At 34.3% G+C, this 11,359-nt stretch overlaps 1 protein-coding gene across 1 annotated transcript; it reads left to right on the top strand.

The window, feature by feature from the left end:
* The first annotated feature begins 3,525 nt into the window (after positions 1–3,525).
* On the top strand, positions 3,526–6,618 carry LOC134257461 (ficolin-1-like). Its single transcript, XM_062740076.1, has 4 exons — positions 3,526–3,571; positions 3,792–3,888; positions 5,686–5,850; positions 6,339–6,618. The coding sequence occupies exons 1-4, from the start codon at positions 3,545–3,547 to the stop codon at positions 6,587–6,589; spliced, it is 540 nt and encodes a 179-aa protein (XP_062596060.1). The 5' UTR covers positions 3,526–3,544; the 3' UTR covers positions 6,590–6,618.
* Positions 6,619–11,359: the final 4,741 nt, after the last annotated feature.

Genomic DNA, 11,359 nt, shown 5'->3' with positions numbered 1-11,359 from the left:
TTGCTGTAAAAACAAATGTACAATTTTTATGACATAAGACGATTAGCAAAGAAGGTATGACAAAAGACAGCCTTCGTATAAAGCGAAGACCAAAAAGAATAAAGTACTGAAAGTACTGCTACGAGGTGATAGTATTGTTAGTATGTTGTTTAACATCCCTATCGATAATTTTTACTTATATGACTACACTCCACCACTTGCCAGTTGAGAGCTGCAAATTTTGTCCTATACTCGGCACTTTACGGTCATTGAACAGGGAAGGATCTTTTTTGTGCCAGCATCTACTGCAACACTGGACTTCAATTCATATGGTCTTATCTAAAGACCGGTCTCAAGGTCCCACAGTGGGATTCGAACCCACGACGTAAGGATCAAACTCCTTACATGCACTTCGCGATTCTAGAGCTGACGCAGGCGATTTGATGGTATTGAATATATGATGTTAAAATTGGTTGAAATCTCTGATCCATATTTGGGTTATGTGTGTTATGTGCAAAGAATAAAGAAGGCAAAATAGCTTTACTCAGAAACTAAGGGGTGTTAAGAAAGTTCGTTCCATGATGAAATATTTTCAAAAATTTCAAAGTAGTGCTTAACAAACGAGATGAATTTTTAAGTCTTACAAAATCAGTAGAATGTGTTTTAGATTGATAGCAATTCATGTCTAGCAGGACGTTATAGGATTTTTTCACCATATGAAAATAAATGTAAAATCTTTATAGCACCCGAATGACAGAAATGCTGGTCATTTTGAGTGAAAATATAGAATAATTTACTTTTGTTTCTTCATGGATTATTTTCCTTCAGACAGCTGATGACCATACTAAGTATAAGAATATAAATTACTTTTTAAAAGAACAGGTTTGTCATTTTGAAATTTTTTTCACTGACTTGATAATTTTTGCATAGTATTTGAAAGGATGTTTTGACCTGTGTGCTTAGTATAGTTCACAAATATATGGCATCCCTATTTTTCTACACAGACATCATCTGTTTTAATGCCAGCCCTTCCCTTATTGATTCAACAAAAGACAGTTAAAACCTTATCAGTAGCAAGAATGGACTCTGTAAACATGAAATATCATAAATTTTAAATATTTTCTCATCGTATTTCTTTTTGAAAATAAAAGAAAAATCTGGAATGAACTTTCTTAACACCCTTTAAGAGGACCAACCTTCAACAATATTGCAAGTAGGGGATTATAGCTTACAAAGAAACTGAATTAAATAATTAATATGCACATCGAATATTTTCTCCATTTTTTCCGTTTATTCCTGATCATGACAAGGAGCACACGGCGGATGTGACCGGGCGGCTGGGGATGCTTACTCCTCCATGGCACCTGATCCCAGCTCTGATTGTTTTGGGGTCCGTGTTTGCTCTGCTCTTATTTTGTATTTTTTAATGGACTTTGAGATTGAATATTCTTTGTTATCTCCATATCCTTCTAAAATTGACAAAAAATTTGACATATTCAGTGCACATCAAATATTTTTCACTTCTCGTGATTAAGCAACTCTTAAATTTCAAATCTTTTATTTTCATTGATATGCATATTACATAATCCAAAATTCTTGATTTGGTTACTACCAAATTGAAATTCAGCTTCATGTCTTTCAAAATTTGCATGTATACATATATGATATTTCCTTGATTAACCACTCGTGAAATTCAACTTCTTGACTTATATGATCTTTGATATTCAAAATATATATTTCAGATCGCCCGATTTAGCTAGTTTTGAAAATCAACTCTTTTTGACTTGAAATTGAAATGACCATTTTATATGTTTTTCGTTTGGTTTAGCCACTCTTCATTTATAGCTACTTGACACCAACTAATATGCAAATGTAATATAACATTTCTTTCAATTTAGCTCTCTTGTAATTCAACTACATGACTGTCACTGATACATTTATGCATGATTTATTTTCAATTCTTGTGGCGTTTTGACTGAAGACTTAAAATTCATCACAATGGCATGGTATATTAATTGTTTACATACAAATCTATCTACTTTTGAATATATTTGATTTCTAAATCTCTTCATTCACATTTATAATCATACATGTCACATTTTTCATATTCGTCAATAACACCCGACTTCATCTTTTTGTTTAATTCTTTGTTTGAATATTTTGTTTTGGCTTGTTGTTGTTTTTTTTTTGGGGGGGGGGGGTTTCCTCTGTACTTTTTATCAAGAAGGATATGGAAATAACGAACAGTATTCAATCTCAACGTCCATTAAACAAATATACAAAATAAGAGCAGAGCAAACACGGACCTCCGAAACATCAGAGGTGGGATCAGGTGCCATGGAGGAGTGAGCATCCCCTGCCGACCGGTCACACCCGCCGTGTGCTCGTTGTCATAATCAGGAAAAAACGGAAAAAATCCGTGGTCAATTCAGTGTATAAATAATGGACTAACAACTGTATCAAATGGCCAGCATCTGATAGCAAGACACAGCTGGAAATAGTAAAGGAAATTCCTTTCCATTGTAGCGCCGACAATCAATGAGATAAGAATCGCAGGCATGTCAGTGACTTAACTGTATTTAAAGCTTGCTGCTATACAGATCTAAATTGTAGAAGAGCGATATCGACAATACCATGACAAAATTGTATCGACATAGATCTCGATTTGTCCATTTTATTTATCTGAGGTATAACATAATAACACAATGCCACAAGTGATGTCTATATTGATTTCATTTTGACAAAGATCTTTCAAAAAAAAAAACTAAAGTAAAGTAAGAGCTTTACCAAGTTGTTGCAGCATAAAGGAAAGACTATTATACATGTATTTCAGATATAGAACATACTACATGTATGTTAGAAGGGAAGTATGCTAAATTTGATAATGATCAATGTCATAAACCAAGTTCAAACAAAATGAATAGTGAACAGGTCAAAAACATGGATCCTAGGAAATAATTTGGGATCAGATACCATGAAGGTGTAAGCATCTTCTATTGATCGCTTACAACTGCCATGAACCCTTTGTATCCGAGTTCTCCGAAATCAAATTTATAAACTGCTCAGTTACGAGAAATGTATAAAAATTATCATATAATGAGAACTTTTATCTTCATCTGCTAGGTTTAAGTGTAAATAAAGTTAAAAAAATATTCCAATAAATAATAGATTCACCTTCTGCAGTGAGGTCTGCATATGTTTCAAAACCTTTTCATCTCTTAAAATCTTCTAAGACGTTTTGTAAAATGCTTATGCATATAAATAGAGAGAGCCTAATGATCATGAAAGAGGTTAAGCCTAAGTTAGAAACTTAACACATGTTGAAATGATGTACAGTGTAGAAGTCAAATTATTCAAAATAGACATAAAATTAGTATTGCAGTAACTAATGACACACTTGCATGTATGATTTCAGATTGAATATTTAATTTAGAACTTTTGAACAGCGCTTTTTAAGGATGGCCAAAGTTGCTGGGACATTTTACGAAAATTCCCGAGTTTAAAGGGAAGAGATGGAGTATACCCAATAAAAGTAGCCTCTTACGTAAGGCTTGTTTACTGTGACATGAGTATTGATGGAGGAGGTTGGACGGTGAGTAAAACTGGGAAAAATTGCGAAAAATAGAGAACAAGCAAACTTTCACAGTGGGAAAAGTGAACGATTATTAAAATTTCGAATTCTTTTCCTACACAAGAAAAATGTTAAATTCATGCATGGTTGTCAATATTTTTTTTAAAGATATGATGCATGCTCATGTTCTTATTAGATTAGCTGAGAAAAGTTTTGATTATGATGATTTAATATTTCAAAGGCAATACAACGAAGACAGGACGGTTCTACAGACTTTTATCGGACTTGGAGCGAATACAAACAAGGATTTGGTGATCCATCTAAAAATTACTGGATTGGTAACATTTTTGTGTCAATTCAGGATTCAGTATTTCATATATGAAATCTAGAGAGGAACAAGTTTATTTTTCTTGACGAACAGCTATTCATATCCAAAAAGGAATAAGCTTATTATTTATGACGAAGGCATTTCTGAGTAAAAACTCATTCCATCATTTTACATAATTTTGTATTTTTTCTCTATCGTTTGAAGAGAAACAGCTTAATATAACAGAATATCCTGCTGATAAATAATAAATACATTGCAATTTGTCAAACAATAAGTTTAGCCACCCGCCTGGCGTAGTGGTTTGTGCGTTTGCTCTAGAGTCGGAGTATAAGGAGTTTATCTTTCCGTCACGGTTTAAAACTGGTGCGGTACATGGAAATCTGTCCCTCGGATGTATAAACTGAGATCTTTTGTTGCAATAGGTACTGGTATGACAAATAGATCCATCATTGCTCAATGGCGCATATACCATCTCCTATTTCTAAAGCATAGGTTAAGGATAGGGAGATACCGAACAGTATTTAATATACACGTCCCTAAAAGTGTACAAAATAGTTGCAGATCAACCACGGACCTCCAAAACATCAGAGGTGAGATCAGGTGCCATGATGGAGTTAGCATCCCTGCCGACCGGTCACGCCCGCCATGCGCTCTTTGCTATGATCGACACATTTGTCGTCATTTCAGTGTATAAATGATAGACTAACAATTAGTATGAAAAGCGTCAGTCAGCATTTAACTCAATGATAGATGATGACTTTAAACGAAATTGCTGATATTCTTGCTTCATGAACTTGTTTGTCAATAATTTACTTCGGTTTAGAAAATGTTCATACGTAGATCATGCTCTTGAGTATCGAATCAACTAAGATATATAAACTCCGTGTGCAGGTGATGGAGGTATATTGCTGCATAACTAAGGGAAGTTGACGATAGAAAAGTTAAAGTCATCACATGTCTCATAGAGCTTGGTTGTTAGCTTACCACTGACGTCTTTTTCAGGTAAAATATCCAAATATGAGACAAATTTGTGAGACTCTGTGGTATCTTTTATATTATGTCAAGCTCACCAGGATATATTGTATCGACATAGGAATGGAAATCACCATTGTTAATTGACAATACGTCATCGATATAATTATCTAAATGTCGAGTTGAAGGCCACAGCAAGTGTTTTCTTCTTTTCACACATAAAATTTTGCACAAATTCTGCTTGATATGAATTCAAAAACTGTTCGGCGACATGTGGCGGATTCTAAACAGGAGTGAAATATTCCCAAAAGAGACGAAAACAAACAAACAAACAATAAGATTAATCATAATGAGTATGTCAATAAACGTTTAGAAAAAGGTAGTCATTTATTGACAGGGTACGGGATGATACCTGATTAGTAAATTTCATATCTGGCGAGGCGGAGCCGATTCAGGTACGAATTTTACTTACCAGGTATCATCCCGTACCCTGTCACTTACAGACTATGTAACAAATTTACCCAACCGATGAAACATTAACGTATTTTCTGTGGTTTATTAATGTTTTCTCTGCAACATGCTTCATCACGCTTATACTGTGCTTTATATGACGTCACATTGTGTAAGTTACGTAATACATCGACTGGGTATAGATTTACAACTGACCGGGTATAAGTAATCTCCCTCCTTCACGTGACAGACTTCAACCAATCGTAAGCCACGATTTCATGGAAAAATCAATAGCAGCGGGGTAAATTTATTTCTTTTAATAAAGTTTAAATATCAGAACATAATTATAAATATTAATTTTATGTTTGTTATATTCTCTGAAAAGGAAATGACGCAATATATGAGCTGACAAAGAACAAGGACCACGTACTCCGGGTTGAGCTACAAAGTTTTGATGACGCTGAAGCATACGCTCAGTCCTCTACATTTTATATCGCTGATGAAGACAGTAAATACAAACTCACCGTTTCGGGGTATTCAGGAACTGCAGGTATTTTTTTTTTAAATTTCTTTTTTGTTTTACAAACTTCACATATAATATATGTACAATTTTTACGTTTTATACATGATTTGTATGGTTAGAAAAACCCACTCAGAATGACTTTTAAAAATCTTTATTGAAACTCAACTGTTATATATAGATAATCTTTAATTTTTATGGAAATGTTAACGCTTTCAATTCTCAAAGCATTTAATTTTATTGGTCATCAACTTATTAAAAATACTTACAAGTACCCGTCCTTTATTTTATACATACATTTTAACACAGAATACTTTCAAACAAAACTTTTTCTCTAGAATGTGTTATATATGTAATAAGATGTATGAAGTTTACGTTTGTTTTTGGAACGATATATAAATTTAGATTCTGTACACTTTAATCCGGAGTAATAACAACTACAATGGAGGATACTATAATAAATTAGCCCTTTGCTATTATAAGCAGGAATTACTATCATTATCAAAATTTTGATACAGGTGACAGTTTGATCTATCGTCATAATGGTATGAAATTAACAACGAGAGATAAGGATAATGACCACTGGTCCGGTGGTAACTGTGCTGTATCTAATCACGGAGCCTGGTGGTACAACCGCTGTCACGAATCTAACCTGAACGGACTGTACGCCAAGTCTGCCGTGACGGCTAGTATATTCCCGATATGGTATGACTGGAAAAGATATGAAGCACTACGAAAGACTTTGCTCATGATAAGACCCCAAAACTAAATTAACTGCATGATCAGTTCTTGCAAAGAATGATATTAGATTTTTCTTTTATCGTACAAACATTTTATGAAATAAATAATCGATAGTTAGTTGTCAGTTTCATTAAAATTTGTCAGACCAACCGGAAACGCCACCAAACTCACGTTGATGCTATTTCATGGCTGTTTTCAGAAAATTGTATTAGACTCTTAATTTCATGCACGATACTTACTATCCGAGTGAATTCTAAATATAATTTACGGACGTCAGCTTGTACGTAGTGTAGTATTAGAAGAGTAAGTAAGAACTATTGTGCACCAGTTTCGGAGTTTATTTGCAAAAGAATGTTTCCACTAAAGCATAGTGCCGTGGCCCCTTTTTCGGACCACTCTAACTTTATCTAATTAACTCAAATCTTGATAGTTTTACACCTAACCGATATTCTGTTATCAGTGTGGTTCATTACTTGCAAAATTTTTTATTGAAAACGACGTTTTACTTTTAATTAAGGTAATTAAAAAAGCCCTCTAGTGGATGTTAATTCTGGAATGTTGCGCTTGTGCAAGTTTGGTTTTAACTGTGTCACATTGATATTCGGAGTAGGCGGGGCATTTTTTCGATCGATTGAACACATGTAATCTGTATTAAGCCAGTTATAATGGCTACAAAATATGCAGAAAAAGCAAATACAAGGAACATCTCAAGCTTTACGCCAATTTTTTTTTTTTGGGGGGGGGGGGGGGGGCTCAGGGATCTTTCGCAATTTTTTTAGTCGTTTCTAGGTGAAAATTTAACACTTCAAATAAACTGATAAAGGAAGCCTGCAAGTTTGTAAATAAAAAAGGAGTAAAATCCCACTAAAGAAAAAAACTTCTTTTGTATTTTCTACAAGATAAGTGTCTTATAGTATTTAATAAATATCAAACTCTCTCTCTCTCTCAGTACTTTTAAAAGTACAGTAAATACTATGTACATATACTGGTGTACATTTTTTTTTTGATGCGATGCTGCGTGTGGAGATATTTTATGACTAAATCAATTGAGTAATTAATGTATGTGTGATTGTTTTTTTGTTTGTTTGTTTGCATGTTTTTTTTTTGGGGGGGGGGTCCTAGAAAGCATTCGAGTGTTAAACCATCTACGTACTTCTATACCCTGTGTGCATATAGTAAGTAAGTAAAAAAAACACTTTGAGGAATGATGGTATCGCGACGATCGGGACTAAATCTCTTTGAAATTCTTTGACCCTCCAAACGTGCCCCCTAAATCTAAGGACTAAAATTAAATATCATTACATTTTGTCAAATTTTATATTCTTTTACCCAATAAAAAATACTAAGGCGAAAAAAAGAATTCGATGTTGATGAATTGAAAATGTACATGTAACGGTATAAGTTGGTGGCTTTTCGATGCAATTGTTTTCAATCGGAGCTACAGCCACGTGATTTATTGATTTTTTTTTGTATTCACCAAGTCACCTTTGTCTACATAATCACGTGATATATTGGTGGCTAAACAGGTTACAATGAGGTTCAATGAAATGTAAATACCCGTAAATAGCGTATTTTTAGATATAACATCATTTGTTGTTTTGTAAAATTTTTTAAAAAAGTTTATTTCCCGATTAAAAGAATGAAGCAGGGACGATGCCCAAAATTCTCCTTTAAATATGTTGTATTTCCAACATCTCTACACATAATTTGCCTTGCTTTTCAAATTTGGTTATCACAGCTTATTTCTTTTATATCATTTAAATCCAGCTTTGAAGATAATTCAGGAATAATTTTATGAAATAACAATCGAGAAATTTCATTAAAATTGCAGTGTGAGCCCTCTTACAAAACACAGCTGCGTTCTTTATTTTTACTAACTTTTATTTCCTGTAATTTTGCAAAATTGCGATGAAATCTAAATATAGTTTACGGACATCAGCTTTATGTAGTGTAGTATTAGAGGAGTAAGTAAGAACTATTGTGCACCCGTTTCGGAGTTTATTTGCAAAATTTATTAATTTATAAGTATAGAGTTAAGGCTGCTTTTTCATAAAAATCGAAATCGTAACTTTAATTACCTTGTCCTTAGTAATTTGGAAAATTATTTTCTTAAAAACACTCTGATTGTAAAAACGGGTACTCTGAAGTTGACATTAAAAAGAAATTCTGATGATAATATAAATCCGCTTTTTGGAGCAAAGGTCTTCCAAAAATTTATTATAATTACCATTGGTAACAGTTGTTTTCCATTTTTAGCAGACTTATTTTTGTATTCATACGAGGCAGAATTGGTCAAAAATCTTATTCATGAAAAGAACAAAATACTTGATGCGGCCTTCAGCTCGACATTTAGATATATCGACCACGTTTTGTCAATAAACAAATTATTAGTTCCATTATGATGTCGAAATGATATATTTGTGAGTTTGAAAGAAAGATACCACAGAGTCTGACACATTTGTTTCATATTCAGATGTTTCAGATGAATAATACATTATCCAGCGATGGGGTATACGATCGGCAACTAATGAGTTTTTGATAAAAATGGCATGGTTGTCGGACGGACTTACTAAGTCCCAGCGATGCATTCCTTATCATAAAACAATGTTCCAGGGTAATCGGCCGATGTATATTACATCGCTCATACATTGGTGAATATCGTTCGTACGTCGGTCGACTATGTTTGGTCGAACATTGACCAATGATCTGCCGATGTCTGTTGCCCACATCTCAACCCTCCGATGATCTTAGATTGAACGGACACTTGACGATGCTCGGACATGCATCAGCCAATCCTTGAAAGATTTGTTAATGATGGGTGGCTGATGTGGAGCGATGTGGGGCATCGATAGAGACATTGTTGATTTTAAACTACGAATTATTTTCTACCGGTGACTCCACCAATTCGCAAAATGGCCTCAGTCACCGTCCGATTACTAGTGGTGTCCAGCCAGCAACCACACCATTTTCAACAGAAAAACGCATCGGTTTCTCATCGTATACACCATCGCTGGATAATGTGACTGATACCTTACTTATGCATCAATATACGACACCTGCAATAGGGCTTTATATCTCTCAGTTCATTTGATACTCAAGAGCACACTCTACGTATAACGAAGTAAATTATCGACAAACAAATTGAACAGCAGTTTTGTTGAAAGTTATTATTTCCGACGTACTATGGTCAATACAATGATTAGGCGTCTGCATACATGTATGAATAAAAAATTCTCGATAGTATCGTTAAATAGCAAACAATCCATCAATGATCTTGTCAGCACTTACAAGTTATCATTGACTCAAATGCTGACTGACGTTTTAAGTCGTCATTTCGTAAGTTCTATGGTAGATACAATGACCTTGTCAGCAAATACAATATAATCATTGAGTCAAATGCTGACTGACGTTTTTCATACAGATTTTTAGTCCATTATTTATACACTGAATTGATGACGAATTTTACTGTTATTTCAAGATCATGACAAGGAGCACACGGTGGGGGTGACCGGTGGACACGGGATGCTTGCTTCTCCGTGGCACATGACCTCACCTCCAATATTTTGGAGGTCCGTGTTTAATCGATATTATATTTAATCGATAATATTTGTATTTTTTTATTGACTTTTGATCTTAGATATAATAGTTCGTTATCTCCATTTGTTTCAGTCCATTTATTTCATGTTCGAAACAGCATCGTCCTATATGTAGTCGACTGCGTGTTTTGTAGATATTAGGGTAGGTCCGTACTTTGAATTTGAATACCTTGAATAACTCAAACTAACTAAAACACCAATAAAAGATTTATATTTGAAGGTTAATTTTCACACAACATCTCTCAGAGTACAAACCTTTAAAAAGTCAGTATTCAAAATTGAACATAAAGAAGTGTTATATCATATTTCATTTGGCTATGCAACAAATCATGTCAAATCATGTCAACTTTATGAAAAATTAAAACTTAGGAAATTGAATAAAGGGAGATTTGAAAAGATAATATTGGCTTGAAATCAATAAAAATAACTCATATTTATGTCAAAATCATATTTAACCAAAGACACGAGTATAATTCAATATTATACAAGATTCATAGATTAATTGCATGGAACGCCACCACTTGCCGGTGGAAAGCTGCAAATTTTGTCCTATGCTCGGCACTCAGGGACATTGAACAGAAAGGATCATTTTCGTGCCAGCACCTACTTCGACACGGGACCTCGGTTTATACGCTCTCATCCCATGAACTGGCCCCCGCGTCCAACGTTGGATTTCTAACCCAAGACGTACGAACTGACTCCTAATTTCGTGACTTTACAGCAGAAGCTTTAACCACTGCGCCACGCAGGCGACAGATTCAAAGAAGTACAACATCTAGGAAAACTAATAAAATGAAAATATAAAAAAAAACAAGAGGCCCATGGGCCACATCGCTCACCTGAGAAGCTTTTACCATTCTGTTCTTTACCAGATTTCCCCCTTGTTATACATAATGCATCCCCACCCTACCCCACTGATCATAATTTAGACATTTTGAAATATACACTACCCCATGATCCTTCCATGGGCACACATGTTTCAGCTTTTTTGGCCCAGTGGTTCCTGAGAAGAAGATTTTCAAAGATTTTTCCTATATATTTCTATGTAAAACTTTGATTCACAAAAATGGCCCCGCCCTTCCCCCGGGGGTCATGATTCCTACAATTTAGAATTTACACTACCCCAGAATAAGCTTCACTTTTTCTAAAAGAAGATTTTCAAAGATTTTTCCTATATATTTCTATATAAAACTTCGTAATTA

Source organism: Saccostrea cucullata, unplaced genomic scaffold (assembly GCF_032062105.1).
Source record: "Saccostrea cucullata isolate Sc308-1 unplaced genomic scaffold, CSIRO_AGI_Scuc_v1 ctg15732, whole genome shotgun sequence".
NCBI classification, from domain to species: Eukaryota; Metazoa; Mollusca; class Bivalvia; order Ostreida; family Ostreidae; genus Saccostrea; species Saccostrea cuccullata.
Note: the sequence above shows the minus strand (reverse complement) of the source record. Positions and strands in the feature narration are given on the sequence as shown.